The sequence below is a fragment of the Podarcis vaucheri genome, assembly GCF_965113315.1.
Source record: "Podarcis vaucheri genome assembly, chromosome: 17".
NCBI classification, from domain to species: Eukaryota; Metazoa; Chordata; class Lepidosauria; order Squamata; family Lacertidae; genus Podarcis; species Podarcis vaucheri.
In genome coordinates, this window is record NC_138755.1 from 34,763,702 (window position 1) to 34,780,057 (window position 16,356).

Genomic DNA, 16,356 nt, shown 5'->3' on the forward strand with positions numbered 1-16,356 from the left:
GCTGGAAAAGTGATGGGAGCTTGCTGAGCAGCACTAATAGAGTTGTTAGTTGGGCAAGGACTCCCGACTTAGCACCTAGAATTCTGCTGCTTCGAAAAGCAGCATTGCTTTGCAAAGACTGAAGCTGCAAACAATTGAAAAGAAAGCTGGCGTAATTTGCCATGTATTACTTTTCACCCAAATACAAATGTGGGGAGTAATGTTAAGTGCAGCAGTAACTTAAAAAAACTGCAATGTGTAACCACTTCTCTTTCCTGCAGGCTCTGAGCCGAAGTTGCTTGTTGCAGTTCAGTTCAATTTGATCCTATATGGATTAAGGAGCCTGAAAGAAGATGTTATATTGACCATTGAGAAGGACTTTATTATCTTTTCTATCGACTATGACTTGGCAGAACAGAAAATCTTCTGGATGGACCTCAATGCAGAAAGTATTAAGTGGATGAACATGAGAAACAAGGAAAGGGGGACTCTAGTTAAAGGTGGGTCTTTTGGTTTAGGTTCGGGCATCTGACTTGGGAGCAAACTTTGCTGAAAGTCTCTGATGAAACTTCGTACTTGTTGAATGTAAAATGCAGTGGCACCTTGGGTTAAGTACTTAATTCGTTCCGGAGGTCCGTTCTTAACCTGAAGCACCATGTTAGCTAATGGGGCCCCCTGCTGCTGCCGTGCCGCCGGAGCACGATTTCTGTTCTCATCCTGAAGCAAAGTTCTTAACCTGAAGCACTGTTTCTGGGTTAGCGGAGTCTGTAACCTGAAGTGTATGTAACCTGAAGTGTATATAACCCGTGGTACCACTGTAATAATAAACTGAATCTGGAACAAATCTCCTGCTCCAGAAGAAGCTTCCTGGACTAATTCAAGAGCAACCACTTGTCCAGGCCACCAGTATTTGCAAGGTGGTTTGGAGCACAAATGAAAATTGTGCAACCCATCAAATGCTGCAGAAAGTCATTGCAGGTAGCTACACCTGTCTTTTCTAACAGCCTAGGTGATTTTAACACAGCAAGTTTGGCACCTGCTAGAGTAAATACAGGCAATGACCGATTTGCATGGGGAGTTACGTTCCTGCATGTCGGTGGAGTGCACTCATTTTATTCCACCCCCCATGACTCCAGGAATCAAATCAGATTGCATAGCAGTAGACTGGGTAGGAAGAAATCTTTACTGGACAGACGGGATGGCAGGACAGATCTTGGCTACACAGCTAAATGGCAAATGGAGAGGAACTCCTGAGCACACTGTGGTTCTGGATTACCTGGATCAGCCTCGGTCACTCGCACTCCACCCGTTGGATGGGTAAGACTTTCAGAGTCTCTGTATTTTATGAACATTGCTTCCAAGAGGGTTGGGCTTCTAAGTGGAATACAGTGTTACCTTGGTTCTCAAACTTAATCCGTTCCAGAAGTCCGTTCCAAAACCAAGGCGCACTTTCCCATCGAAAGTAATGCAAAACGGATTAATCCGGTCCAGACTTTTAAAAACAACCCCTAAAACAGCAATTTATCATGAATTTTACTATCTAACGAGACCGTCGATCCACAAAATGAAAGCAAAAATCAATGTACTGTACTATAAATAAGACAGTATTGTAGATGATAAAAATTATTATTTTTTTCTTAACTGCACTGATGATAGTCCTTGTTTGGATGGGGGGCTTTTATCCATTTCTGCAGTCACACAATCAATCAATCAATCAATCAATCAGTAGCTGAACTGGGTCCACACAGTCACAAAAACAAATTAACCGAAAAAGCCTCAGAAACACAAAATAAATCGCAAAAACAAAAGCACCAAACTCAATTCATTCTGGAAATCCGTTTGACTTCTGAAATGTTCAAAAACCAAGGCGCAGCTTCTGATTGGTGCAGGCGCCCCGGAAACAATAGCCGACACTCACTTCGGACGTCTGGCTTCCAAAAAAGTTCGAAAACCGGAACATTTAATTCCAGGTTTTCGGCGTTTGGGAACCAAGGTGTTTGAATACCAAGGTGTTTGGGAACCAAGGTAGCATGTAGTCTGCTGCATGTGCCAGATACAGGCCGCCGAAAAGCCACACATGCCATTCTAATTGCTGTGAGAAGCGTTGCTGGCCTGCCATTCTAGTCTTGGCTCCTGATCTTGGCTTCTTTTCAAGGCTAGCCTAAGCTTTAAAATAAAAAAGAGCAAAGGTGCACGTTGTATCGCTGTGCCTGCCCACCACATACAAAAACTTTTCAAATAGGCTTGGCAAGCTTGACCAATCAAAACATAAAAAAAAGATTGCTGCAAAATGGGACTGATGGCAACTCCTTATTGGGGATGATCCATGCATATAAGCCATGCGGGTTAAAAAGAAAGAGTCTGAACTGGAACTCTAAACTGCACGGAAGACCAGCTTTTCATCCTCGTCTGCTAGGGGTCAACTCATGTGCAAAGGACAATGCACACTTACCGTTTGCAGAATTTTTGATCTGAGCTCCTGCTGTGGTCATAGGGATTCATGACCTGGCTGAAAGTAGGCTCTGGCTACGATAAGAGATGTGCGATTCTCAAAAGGGGATAAATGGGAAAATGGCAATTGAAATCTGCAGACTAAAATGGAATTTAGGCTTGCGAACCTTTTCTTTCCGACAAGCATTGTATCGGTAGTGTGTGAAAACGGAAGTCCATTCAGTTTCTCTGCCCTGCAAAAGTATCTTAACATTCACCTTCTCTTCCTTAGGTTAATGTATTGGTCTGCAATAGGGGATGACTCCAAAATAGAGCAAGCTGGTATGGATGGAAGCAGCAGATCAGTATTACTTGGTGGGCTTGGCTGGCCGACCAGCATAACCCTTGACCTCTTGAGCTGGAAAATCTTCTGGTCTGATGACAAGTTTCACTATATTGGGTCGGCCTACTTGGATGGCAGTGGTATGAAGGTACCGCATACCTTATAAGTGTTCCTGGTGTGTGGATGGAGTGATTGCCAAATGTGTTATTGCATGCAAAAATGCTTTTTTATAATATTCATGTGATCTCTCTCTCTCTCTCACACACACACTCTCTCTCTCTCTCTCTCTCTCACACACACACACACACACACACACACACACGTGTGTGTGTGTGTAAAGTAAAGGTAAAGGGACCCCTGACCATTAGGTCCTGACCAAAGGGACCCCTGACAATTAGGTCTAATTAGGACTCTGGGGTTGCGGCGCCCATCTCTCTTTATTGGCCGAGGGAGCCAGCGTACAGCTTCCAGGTCACGTGGCCAGCAGGACTAAGCCACTTCTGGCGAATAAGAGCAGTGCACAGAAACGCTGTTTGCCTTCCCGCCGGAGCGGTACCTATTTATCTACTTGCACTTTGACGTGATTTTGAACTGCTAGGTTGGCAGGAGCAGGGACCGAGCAATGGGAGCTCACCCCATCGCGGGGATTCGAACTGCCGACCTTCTGATCGGTAAGCCCTAGGCTCTGTGGTTTAACCCACAGCACCATCCGCGTCCCATATATATATATATATATATATGGCGACCCCAAAGTAGATATACTGCTTTAAAATCCACTTTCTTTGTTCTTTACTCAAGTTCATTCACAATATCAGTAAAGAAAAACCATCCTTTTATCTGACTCCACTATTCTTTCAAACTTCCAGCCTGAAATTTAACTGCCACTTTGTTCTGGGTCAGTTATATGTATGCATATAATCTGTTGTGATAAATTTCATTGATTCAGCTGTATATAATTATACTGTACATTGATGTATTTTCATTTTGTGTAAGATTTGCCTTTGTTTTTTATTTTACTCAGGCGTATTTAGAGATTTAGTTCTTACGTTACTTAAATGTGGTACTTTAGAAGTGTTGGTAGTACAGTTGACGTAACCCACTTTATAGATTTCTTGAAATATAAAGCAGTACGCAAGTTAAATTAATATCAAATAAATGCCTGCTTCCAGCTGTGGACAAAGCTCAGGTAAGCTTATATATTCAAGAGCTGAGGCTTCTTTTTTCCATTGAAAGTGGGAACTGCTCCTGCTTTCAGTGTAACAACCCATCTTTGCTCTCAGTAAATCTTGATAGAATTCTATATGGATACAAAATCTTGCATTTGACCCAGAAGTGACAAAGACAAAAGTTGGGAGAACAATGCTCATTTAAAAACTTCCAAATCTTTGTTGAACATAAGATCTAGGTCAAATGGGGATAAGTATCCTGACATCAACACTTCATTTCCCCTCTGCTAGGTGTTTGAGCTGACTGAAATTCATAGTCCCTTTGCAGTGGCAGTCTTTGAGGATTACGTTTATTGGTCCGAGCTGAAAACAAGGACAGTACAGAGACTACACAAAAGGACTGGAAAGAATAGATCTGTCCTTATCAAGCGTCATGGGCAACCATATGGACTTAAGGTACTGCCTTTAACTCTTTGTAGGGGACCAGTCGGTTGAGCCAAGAGTATATCTCCTTGCCAAGCATTGAAGAATAACTGAAACTGGGTTCTGCTGGGACTTTGTTTGCATAGCATCCCTCTGAGCAAAACTCTCACGCTATCATATTAAGCAAGTAAAACAGCTTTGCTGCAAGGCCGGCTGGGAGAATGGAAAACACGGTTAGGAACAAGGTATAGGCCAAATGCCGCTATTCTTGTGGGTATTGCTGCTGCACTAATTAGTGTTAACTCATTTTGGGAAGTCCCATGTGTGAGTGTGGTTCAGACTGCCAGCCATCAGTAAAAGCTGCATCAAACTTGCCTGCTGAAGTGAATCACACTTGTGTAAAGAAGCTGTAAGCATTCCACTTAGCTTGGCAAAGCCCTTACAGTCTATTGGAAATAATAATAATGCAGCCTGAAGGACGCGGTTTGTTAAGAGTTATTCAGTAGCTGGGGATCAACGCAAGCTCTTCTGCTTCAAAAATGCAGAGTAAAGGTAAAGGGACCCCTGACCATTAGGTCCAGTCATGGCCGACTCTGGGGTTGCGGTGCTCATCTCGCTTTATTGGCCGAGGGAGCCGAAGTACAGCTTCCGGGTCATGTGGCCAGCATGACTAAACTGCTTCTGGCGAACCAGAGCAGCACACAGAAACGCTGTTTACCTTCCTGCCAGAGTGGTACCTATTTATCTACTTGCACTTTGACGTGCTTTTGAACTGCTAGGTTGGCAGGAGCAGGGACCGAGCAACGGGAGCTCACCCCATCGCGGGGATTCGAACCGCCAACCTTCTGATCAGCAAGCCCTAGGCTCTGTGGTTTAGACTAAATCCAGACTGCCAGGGAAACTGACCTGTTACACACTTGGCTCAGGGGCCTCATCCTTTGCCAAATGGAGGACGGAAGGTACCTTTCCCCCCACTTCATGACAGCTGCCACAAACTTGAGATTAAATGGGAAATGCTTTTACTTTCCCCGACTCACCCACACAACGCAGACGGGCTTTACTGCAGATTTCTCCCAGCACAGTGTATGTTGCAGTGCACGGTCTTGATTCAGGCCACAGACAGAGATGCCCTGGAAACACCAATCTCGGTCAAGGCTTTTAACATCTGGGGAAATTGGCTTGCAGATCCTGCATGAAGTTCTTCAGCCGGGAGCCCCCAACCCGTGTGCGGGAAATGGCTGTTCCCACTTGTGCCTGTTGAACCCAGACAAAAGAGGGAGCTGCCGCTGCCCAGCTGGACTTGTGCTTTCAAACGATGAAAAGACCTGCGTTCCTCTGAAGGAGACGGCGTTCATGTTTCTGGTTGCACAAGCCTCTGTTACTCAGGTATTGCTGCAAATGACCTCTTGCATAATAACAGGGAATTTAGTTTTCCAGTCCAAGGGGTCCTTTCCCCCTTTGTGGTAAGTTGGAAAAGGAAAGGATTTGTTTCCCTGCTGGGTAAACGTGGACTAGATTGAGCTCTTACAGGGCTGCTCGACAAAAAATGTTGTGTATCTCATCTCCCTTTCCATGAGGTGCATTTTAGCGTGACCTCAAAATTTTGGATCCCCTCTCAACTGATACCAAAGTGTTAGCTTTTGTGATGTTCTGTAACACGAACTCCAGAGGCTTCACGTTGCTTTCGCTGAAGCCAGGAGAGCAAGAGGGGTCGGTGCGCACCAATCCCTCTTGCTCTCCTGGCTTTGCTTCGCTGGAGAGGCGCTGCGCAGCTTTCGCTCTCTGCGCAGCGCCCCTTCAGCGAAGTGGGAGGAGAAATGGAAGGGGCTCCGTTTCTCCTGCCGCTTCACTGAAGGGGCGCTGCGCAGAGAGGGAGAGAATATTTTTTTTCTAGTTCTCCTCTAAAACTATGTGCGTCTTATGACGGGTGCGTCCTATAGAGCGAAAAATACGGTATGTTTAAGCAGAGAGCCTGCCCACTAATTCACCGCAACACAGGGGAGTGCACTGACAACCTTTCATCGTATGGTCAGTGACTCCCCTCAATACAACCCCTTTAACAGGGAACCCTGGGATCCCCACCAGGAGTTGGGGGGGGGGTTAAAGGCATGGCAAGCATAGCTCCCCACCCCAGACTGTGGCCCCAGTCTTACCTTCTCAGAGGATGAAGTCCTGAAGCTCTGGAACCGACTGAGAGCTCCCAGGTAGGCTCCACCCCTTTTATGCTTAAAGATTGGAGCCTACCCTCACCTGGTCCGCACCTGGGAGGTGGTCCAGGAGAGCTTTCCCACTTCACGTAGGATTGGGGGTGCTGCGCGCTGGCACGCAAAGGGTGCCCTCCGTTTGATGTGGAGAGCAGTCATTATGCAATAGTTTTCTGCTGTTTGGTGCAGCGGAAATGCTCAAACTGCCGTTAAGTCAGCCTCTAGGCAGAGATACTTCCCAGTTTTAATGCATTTACTGTGCTGCTTTTTAGGGGGGCAATGCAAAACATGGGGTTTGTGCTCTGAAACGGTGCAAAACAACTGTGAGAATTTGGCACTGCTTGGAGCCAGTCAGACCAGGTGGGATCTTGAGTGCATTTCACTTCAGCGGCATTAACTAGGAACCCAATTTTTAGTATCAATTCCTCATTTTGGGAGCAGGGTTTGCAGTGCAGAAAGGTTTGAAACGGTTGCAAAATTTGGCACCAGTTTGGAGTGAATCACACAATGTTGGCTTGTTGGGGGTGGGAATACCTTTGTCTCCGGGTTGGAGTATCAATTACTCAGTTTGGGGGGTGGCACAAAAATAGCACAAAACTTTGGCACCAGTTTGGAGGGGATCCAAAACTTCAGGGTCGCACGTTACTGAAGCTCTTTCCCTGCAGCAATCGCCGTTGTGAAATGTCCATTGTCTTTTCTTTCGCAAGTGAGGAAGACCGTGATGCCTCAGTCAGACCCCTTGTATACTTTTACCAAACACATCAATGGAGAGCTTCCACTTCACTGTGTTGCAGAGACACAATTATTTTAGACTTGTGTGAAGGCTCATCTTTGCCAGTTGTGGCAAAAAGACCCTAAAGACCAGCACAGTGGTACCTCAGGTTACAGACACTTCAGGTTACAGACTCTGCTAACCCAGAAATAGTACCTCGGGTTAAGAACTTTACTTCAGGATGAGAACAGAAATCATGCTCCAGCAGCGCGGCGGCAGCAGGAGGCCCCATTAGCTAAAGTGGTACCTCAGGTTAAGAACAGTTTCAGGTTAAGAACAGACCTTCAGAACAAATTAAGTTCTTAACCCGAGGTACCACTGTAGATTTAGGTCATATGAGAAGGGTTTCCTTGGCAGAATTTCTCCGCTGAAGCTTCAAATGGAACACCCTCTTGTTGCCTCCCAAAACCATATAAATGTCTCTCATGCTGTCCTAAAATCCTAGGTCTACGTAAAGAAACTGCGCTCCATTTCGGGGCAGCTGCCCCCTGTCCACAGCACCCTCCCCATGACAAGCGTCAACCACTTGGCAGCAGTAGACTACTCTGTACGTGACAATGCCCTTTACTTCTCGGAGTCTGAAGGTGGCCTCATAAAGGTCGTAGCTATGAAGGACGCCGGGAGAGTTGCACTGAAGGAAGTCCTGCCGGTCAAGGGCACCGTGATCTCACTAGCTCTTGACTGGCTGAGTGGCAACATCTACTGGATTGACAGCAAGCACCCATCAATCCAAGTAGCAACTTCAGATGGGAGATACACACTTGTTCTGATCAGCGATGGGCTGTCCCATCCAACTTCTGTAGTTCTGCATCCCCCAACTGTGGCCATGTGCTTTGTCGACTCCGGTAACGAACACAGCGCCCTTGGTCCCGTAATAGAATGTTCTTCCATGGATGGGAGCAAGAGGAACATTCTCTGGGCAACATCACAGACTCCAGTGGGTTTAACAATAGTAGATTATGGCACCCAGGTCTACTGGGCTGACCAAGGTAAGTAGTCTAACATCCACAATGGTATAATTATTTGGGCACAGCTAGCCTCCATAGGGGCATGTTGAAAGGCTTGGCCAGCTTCCTGGACTGGCTGAACCACTAGCTAACTTTTAAAATAACCCATCTTGGGATCTGGAAATGGATCCTTTGTTAACTTTATTGCATTTATTTTTATTTACTATAATGGGCTGGCTTTCAAATCCAGTTCGGATATGGTGTCAGTGTTTAAGCTGTATCTGTATCCTGCAGAGAAGCAAAAGTCCGAGATAGGCATGGCCAGCAAGATCTAATCAATGTAACAAGTGTTGGCGACTTCCTGCTAGGAATGCCTTCAAGACGAGATATTTCAAGATCATGCAAAGTTTAGAGAATGGAAGTCAGAGAGTGAGATGCTTCTCTGCAGATGCTAGTCCTTAATGTAATGTGGGTTGAATCTCAATGATATTTTTGCTCCCAAGAAACAACAGGAGGTAGTTCCCATGCATATTCCTCTTACACAGCTCAGCCTCTAACTTCCTTTCTTCCAGCAAAAGGCACTGTGGAAAGCATTCGGATGGATGGCACTCAGCACAGGCTCATTCGTTCTGGGCTGCGTGGCCTTACACTCTTCACTGCCGGGGAGGGGATAATGGTCTGGACAACAACGGCACGTAATGGTAAGCAGGCTCCAACAAATGTAGAACTCCAGCAAAACATTAAATAAAGTGTGAGTCGATGCAGGGACGTAGCATGGGTTGCTGGTCTCCGTGGTGGGGCAAGTGCTGTACCCCTCTGGTGGACTGGGCAATGGTCAGTCCCTTTGCTGGCCAGCGTCTAATCAAGGGAATCTCTCCTTGCGAACTAGTCCCAACCAGGGAGCAGAGATAAGGCAGACAAAACGTGAAGCTGAGGGCACCACCGTGTCACCTCATGCTACCTATCATTGCAGCAAGGCACTCTGAGCAATGCTCCAGCAGTGCTTTCCGACCTTCCTCTTCCTCCCTCCCTCTTGGCCAGCCCAGTGGTGGGGCACACGGAGGTCATTTCGCTGGCCACGAGGAGGAGGAGGTACTGCCGGTGCCCCAGCCCCAAAGGCTAGGCCTGGGCGCAGCTTGTCTCCCCACAGCTCCAGCCTCGATGAGGGTGCCTGTCGTGGGGGGCTCCTGGTTGTGCCCCCTCAGAAATGTGCGCCCTGAGCCACGGCCCCCTGTCCCTCCATGCTTACGCCACTGGGTAGATGTGGCAGATCACCTGCTTGATCACCTGCCTGGACTTGAGAAGTCCATGGCATGCCAACAAAATTAAGTGGGGCAGATGCCAAGGAACTGATCCTAGCTAGAAGTCTTAAATGATCAGCATTCTAGGGGGTTCAGATGAGTGTTTAGCGTTATTCCTAAGCTTATGGGACACATTCAGCTGGTATTCTTTGGGAGCCTTGATGCAGTGCACTGCGCACGAAGATAACTTACCTAATTAGCTCAGAAATAAACAGATTCTAGCTAGTTGAGAATTGGGGTGGGAAATTCTAATGCCATATAGTTTCACACCAACCCACCCCCACCCCCCCAGTAAAGCCCTAGGTTACTGTAAGGAATGTGTCTCCAATTTTTTCCTTTTATTTCATGCCTTAATAGGTGCAACGAAAGTGTGGCACAGCAGACTGGATGATTCGGAAAACTGGTGGTTTAAAGAAGAGCAGAAACTTGTGGATATAAAGATCTACAGCAAACTCAACCAACAAGGTAAAACATTTTAAAAGTTTTAAAGGGGTGACCAGGGTCTCTTCTGAGCAGTTACTTGGTCAACCAGGGCTATAACTCAAAATGGTGGCTTCTTAACCTAACACAAAAATAGGGGCACCAGTTCTTCCTTACTTGAATCTGTCAAGCTGCTTGCCTTCTGGAAGAACTCCCGATTTCTTTAAGGCTTGCTCTAGATTGCTTAAACTGGGGACCAGGTAACAGAAGGGTTCAACACAGGTTTATTTTAGAAAAACTAACCTATAAACCTACACGGGGACAAATAGAAGAAGACGCCTTCACCCCGGTTTGGTTCCCATTTATCACATACATAGCCCAACAAGACAACATCAAGAATCCCCTGAGAGCATATGACTCAATCTGGCTAACCTGATTCAAAAATACACACTCACAACCCCGCTCACACACAAAAACAGTTCTCACTACAGCCAACCAAACACAACCAACCACACCCTAAGCCACTCGCAATCTTTCTCACCACCAAGGAAATACCATAAGTGAATAGTAAGAGAACCCATACAAGTAATGTTTACGCCCCCTGCCACTAAGTAGAATAATAGAAGCATAACCAGCCCACCCCACCTGCCACTCCCCCTCTTCCCCTTTTCCCCTCCTCCTCCTCCTCCTTCCTAATTGTTTAAACCGATTCATAAACCAAGAACTTATACATTGACCACTACCACTAATAATGAAATGTATGTTGCAGATATTTCCCCACATTTATTATGCTATTTTTGTGGTATACATATGACATGAGAAAACTTGGTGTACTCTTATTTGTATAAAATTATTCATGTTTATAACTCCCCCCCCCAAAAAAAGACCAACCACGGGTTTATTGCACCAGCAACCAAGCTGACAGGAGGGTGCTTCCTTTTAACACACCACATTTTGCAGAGTAGCAGGGAAGCCAAAGCGGTTAAAAATCTTTCTCTTGCTACTTCTAGGTCACAATGGCTGTTCAGAAAAGAATGGTGGATGCAGCCACATTTGCTTGCCAATTCCGCAAGGGAGACATTGCAGGTGCATCGCCGGGTACGTTCTAGAGCACGGTACTAGATGCACCAAACCACTATGCTCGGAGCCGCTCCAAGCCTGCAAGGATAACAGCAAATGTATTGCAAAGGAGCAAGTTTGTGATGGCAGCATTGATTGCTCTGATGGATCAGACGAGAGAGACTGTGAGTAACCCAACTGAGAAACTGCATGTGTTGTGTTGTGTTTTGTGTTGTGTTGTGTTGTGTTGTGTTGTGTTGTGTTGTGTTGTTGTGAGTAAATGGATCCTTGGAGAATTCTCCTTTGCTAAATGGCCCTCAAAAATGCCTGAACTCCTAATGGTTGGACAGCTAGATTCATTAAGATCTAGCTGCTGCCTTACCAGAAAATCATAGAACCCAACAACTACAGCTTTAAATGTAATGAAATACTGTTCTTTCCTAGTAAGGTAAAGGTAAATGACCCCTGGACAGTTAGGTCTGGTCAAAGGCAACTATGGGGTGTGGCGCTCATCTCGCTTCAGGCCGAGGGAGCCGGCGTTTGTCCACAGACACCTTTCTGGGTCCTATGGCCAGCTGTGGTCTAAACCACTGAGCCTCTTGGGCTTGCTGGTCGGAAGGTTGGCAGTTCGAATCTGCACAACAGGGGTGAGCTCCTCTTGCTTTGCTAGTACAGAAAAGTTGCACCATAGCCCATGAGGCTATCCAAGGCACAGTTATAGCTAACATAAGGTAAAGGTAAAGGGACCCCTGACCGTTAGGTCCAGTCGTGACCGACTCTGGGGTTGCGACGCTCATCTCGCTTTACTGGCCAAGGGAGCCGACATACAGCTTCCGGGTCATGTGGCCAGCATGACTAAGCCGCTTCTGGTGAACCAGAGCAGCGCACGGAAACGCCGTTTACCTTCCCGCCAGAGCGGTACCTATTTATCTACTTGCACTTTGACGTGCTTTCAAACTGCTAGGTTGGCAGGAGCAGGGACTGAGCAACGGGAGCTCACCCCATCGTGGGGATTCGAACCGCCGAACTTCTGATCGGCAAGTCCTAGGCTCTGTGGTTTAACCCACAGCACCACCCGTGTCCCGTAGCTAACATAAGATTATGCAAAACATAAGGGAAATCCAAGCTACATACTTAAAACTAGTTTGCCATGCTGTCTTCCAATGGGGGCTTTTAGGAATTATTCTGTGAGCAGGAGGTAGGAAGTGCTTCATATTCTCAACGCTTTACTAAAAATGCATTTTCAGTATTCAATCGGGGAAGCAATGATGGTACTATTTGTAGAATGGCTAGATTCTAGACTGGAATATACCCACAACCAAACTGTTGGCCAAAGCAGCTAAGTTGGTCAACAGATAATTCAAACAGTTTAAGACAAACCTTTGAGAATCTGTGTTTTATGACTTTGCTAGAAAAGGAAAGGTGAGCTACCTCCTTAATCAAGTACATAGCATAACCTCTGAAAGTAAGCTTTGCAGGCAGTTATATTTTCTATCCTTAAACCACCAGATCAGTCATATGGTCCTAGGCTGATCTCACTGTGTCCCCAAAGCAATGTGTTGATGGCTTTTCTGCCGGCAGGCAACAACACTCCGAAGAAGAAACCCCAGCCCACACACCGACCTTCCACACTGCTGCAAACAAAACCCTTTCTTGTTAAGAAAAACACAGAGGCACCCACCAAAACCATCACCAAGAAGCCTACGGATGGAACTACACAAGTAAAAAAATACACAAGAAGGAGTACGACTGCAACAGCAGCATGGGCACTCGAACCAAGCAGAACCCAGAAGACTACATTACCTCCCAAAAAGAAATGGAAAGAATCTTCTCTGGTGCAGGGAATCGTGAAAAGTGGCCTGGAGTCTCAGCCTTGCAGCAGCGAGACCTGTAACAGGAGAGGGGACTGCACAATGGAGGGCGATACAGTGAAATGCATCTGCACACTGGGCTATAGTGGAGACTACTGTGAAGAGGAGGAGGAGAAGTCTAGGGCGGGTCTCATTCTGGGCATCATTTCCATCCTACTAATGGCCATGGCGGCAGCAGGGACCTTTGTCTACTTCAGGAAGCAAAGAATGCGGCAAAGGTAAGGCTATTTGCCGTTCTCTACGCGGGTGGCGCTGTGGGTCAAACCACAGAGCCTAGGACTTGCTGATCAGAAGGTCGGCGGTCGTGACCAACTCTGGGGTTGCGGCGCTCATCTCGCTTTATTGGCCGAGGGAGCAGGTGTACAGCTTCCAGGTCATGTGGTCAGCATGACTAAGCCGCTTCTGGCAAACCAGAGCAGCACACGGAAACGCCGTTTACCTTCCCGCCGGAGTGGTACCTATTTATCTACTTGCACTTTGACGTGCTTTCGAACTGCTAGGTTGGCAGGAGCAGGGATTGAGGAATGGTTGCTCACCCCGTCGCAGGGATTCAAACCGCCAACCTTCTGTTCTAGGCTCTGTGGTTTAAACCCACAGCGCCACCTGCGTCCCTGATGCTCACTTTGGCCGAGCCCAAAATATGGGCAGCAGTAATTTGCTTGTGCAGACACAGCTTGCTTTGTTTCTAAGTTTGAATGGCTTGTTTGTGCCTGTTGCAGTCCTGTTCGCAGAATCATGAAAGATTCTGGCACGCATGTCCTGCAACTCTAATTTGCATTAATGCATGTAGTTTGGGTTCCAAATTGGTGGTGCAGGTGGTTCTACAAGATCACTGTGCCTCTTAACAGCTTAGCACAAGGGTTCCAGCCTAGGATTTGCATCAGTCAGTACGTGTATCTTCCTCCCACAGGACTTCAAGTGTATCATCAACTGGACCGCTGGCCAGCTACCAGAAGGACAGCGACAAAGAAGACAATTTCGTTGAAGATGAAACCTGTATCAATGCAGCTTATGATCCCGAGCAGGTGAGGGCTTCTTAAGATTCCTGTCCTAAGCTTCCAGTTCCGAGCACTGGTATATGCTTCCTGTGTTCTTGGAACAAGTGTTGTTCCTACTTTGGGATTTTAAACTTGGCCTGGCTATTGCGAAAGGCAAACCCAGCAGCAGGGTCAGAAAAACCTCGCTGCCTAAAGGAGCTGTGCTTGTGAGTGGTTAAGATGCTGGCAGGACAGAGGGAGGGACGTTGGCTGAAATAAGCGCACCCCCTACTTGGCAAAGCTTCTAGCAATCTGTCTGCCGTTCTTCCTTGCCTGAAGAACTTAACTGCTTGTAATACCACTGCTTTTGATAGTCCAGGTGAAAATGCTGAGGGTCTTAAAATGTGGCTTTACAATCCTCCGCAGGAATTGTCGACTCCAATGAAGACAGGCATGGGCACAGACTCGTAAAGCAAACAAATAAATGATTCATAGTAGATAAACGTCTTGTAATCTCTTTCCCCCCCCCCCCAAATGCATCACCCGGATGATAGTGGGGATATGCTATGTCTGTTTCCACGCTGGGCATTTTCTGTGGGATATTTGCACTTTATTCTGGGCATTTGCATGATGTCATGGTCAAGAGTCTGGGTTTTGCAGGAGGGAGACAAGCACACACCAGGAATTTTAGCATTGTACAATTGAAGGGCTCTATCACCTTACCCCAAGGGACACAGGTGGCGCTGTGGGTTCAACCACAGAGCCTAGGACTTGCTGATCAGAAGGTTGGTGGTTCGAATCCCTGCGACGGGGTGAACTCCCGTTGCTTGGTCCCAGCTCCTGCCAACCTAGCAGTTCGAAAGCACGTCAAAGTGCAAGTAGATAAATAGGTACCGCTCCGGCGGGATGGTAAATGGTGTTTCTGTGTGTTGCTCTGGTTTGCCAGAAGCGGCTTAGTCATGCTGGCCACATGACCCGGAAGCTGTATGCCGGCTCCCTCGGTCAGTAAAGCGAGATGAGCGCCGCAACCCCAGAGTCGGTCACGACTGGACCTAATGGTCAGGGGTCCCTTTACGCTTTACCTTTATCACCTTGCCCAGGGTTTCTCAAACTTGGGTCTCCAGCTATGTTGGGACTACAGTCCCCATCATCCCTGACAGCTTGTCCTGCTAGCTAGGGATGATGGGAGTTGTAGTCTTAAAAAAACAGTTGGGGACCCAAGTTTGGGGAAACCCTGCCTTACCCCAACACATATCCTTTAAAAAATTTCTTGCTGACATTAGGAAAGTGACAGTGCATTGAAAATTCTGGAATTGGTTTTTTTTTAAAAAAACACACAAATCGGGATGAATGTTCATGGTTGTAGAACCTGAGCACAAACAAAACTGACCAAATGGTCAATGAAGATCAGATATAATCTAACCTCATAATTGCACAAGACTTGGGATGAAAGGGTTGTCTGGAGGCATTCTGAGACACCCCAAGTTTTCCTATTGAGCTTTCCATTTTTTTCAGAGCTCAGAAAAAAAAGCAGACTGCTTTTGACACAAAGGAACAGTTGCACAGTTTCCCCAGATGTAGGTGACAGCTCTTCTGTGGGTTTTGGCTGGTTATGGCTTATATAGATTGCTCCAGAAATCCCCCTTTCTATACTCCATCTCTTGTTAGTGTTAATTTCTACAATCGATGTAATCCTTCGCTTTTCACATGAGGACTGCCTTCATAGACATTTCTTCCTTCCCAATAAATTGTTTTCGGGGGGGGGGGATCACGTTTGGAAGTGCAACAAGAGGAGGAGATATTTTCCTCTATGTTCCAGCCAAATTAAAATTGCCCCAATGAAAATTTGGGGGAGGGGGAGGGGAACTGGCCATTTCCCTAGGACATTATTCGAGTTCCAGAAGTCAAAGCAGAGATTCCACTCCACTTGCAACTAAAAACAGATTGGCAGTCTTTGGGAAGCTCTGTTAAGCCAGCATTCTTCCTACTAGTTGGAGGGAAAGTACAAACAGTGAGTTAAATGCATTTTTTCCAAATGCTTTAAAAACAAAACAGGGCACAGTCTGCTTCTTCCTTGTGAATGTATTATGCCTGCTGTGCAAATAGTGTATAAACTGGTAAAATATTAACAAATTGCATGGCAGTCACAGGAAAAAGGAGAAGGGGGGAAAAACGGGGATTCTTCTCACTCGCAGAAAATGAACTCTGAATAAATTAAGGGGATGCCTGCTCTAAGTCTCCAAACATGCACCTACAATTCCTGCTAGCTAGGCACGATGAGAGTTGTAGTCCAAAAACAGCTGGAGACCCAAGATTAGGAAACGCCGGATCTAAAGGCACAAGCAGGTCTGCTGCTAAAATCGTTGCCATCTGTTGTTGAAGCACCTACAAAACTTCTGTAAATTCAGAACTGTCCCTGGAAAATAGAGACACTTGGAAGGTCTGTTAATATATAACTAAGAGC

General features: G+C 46.5%; 1 protein-coding gene across 2 annotated transcripts in view; it reads left to right on the top strand.

Moving 5' to 3' along the window:
- The window catches only part of LOC309521731 (low-density lipoprotein receptor-related protein 2-like), a 92,347-nt gene that overhangs the window by 30,786 nt on the left and 45,205 nt on the right, over positions 1–16,356 (top strand). Inside the window, exons 22-33 of one of the 2 annotated variants that reach the window (XM_082204464.1) lie at positions 261–479; positions 1,116–1,296; positions 2,702–2,900; positions 4,210–4,374; positions 5,527–5,727; positions 7,763–8,306; positions 8,837–8,965; positions 9,923–10,030; positions 10,996–11,229; positions 12,626–13,133; positions 13,826–13,940; positions 14,319–14,395. In XM_082204464.1, coding sequence (XP_082060590.1) covers positions 261–479; positions 1,116–1,296; positions 2,702–2,900; positions 4,210–4,374; positions 5,527–5,727; positions 7,763–8,306; positions 8,837–8,965; positions 9,923–10,030; positions 10,996–11,229; positions 12,626–13,133; positions 13,826–13,940; positions 14,319–14,363 — 2,648 coding nt within the window. In that variant the 3' untranslated portion in view covers positions 14,364–14,395. Of the gene's footprint in view, positions 1–260; positions 480–1,115; positions 1,297–2,701; positions 2,901–4,209; positions 4,375–5,526; positions 5,728–7,762; positions 8,307–8,836; positions 8,966–9,922; positions 10,031–10,995; positions 11,230–12,625; positions 13,134–13,825; positions 13,941–14,318; positions 14,396–16,356 lie in introns of those variants that run through there. The other variant, XR_014214772.1, reaches the window with a different exon arrangement.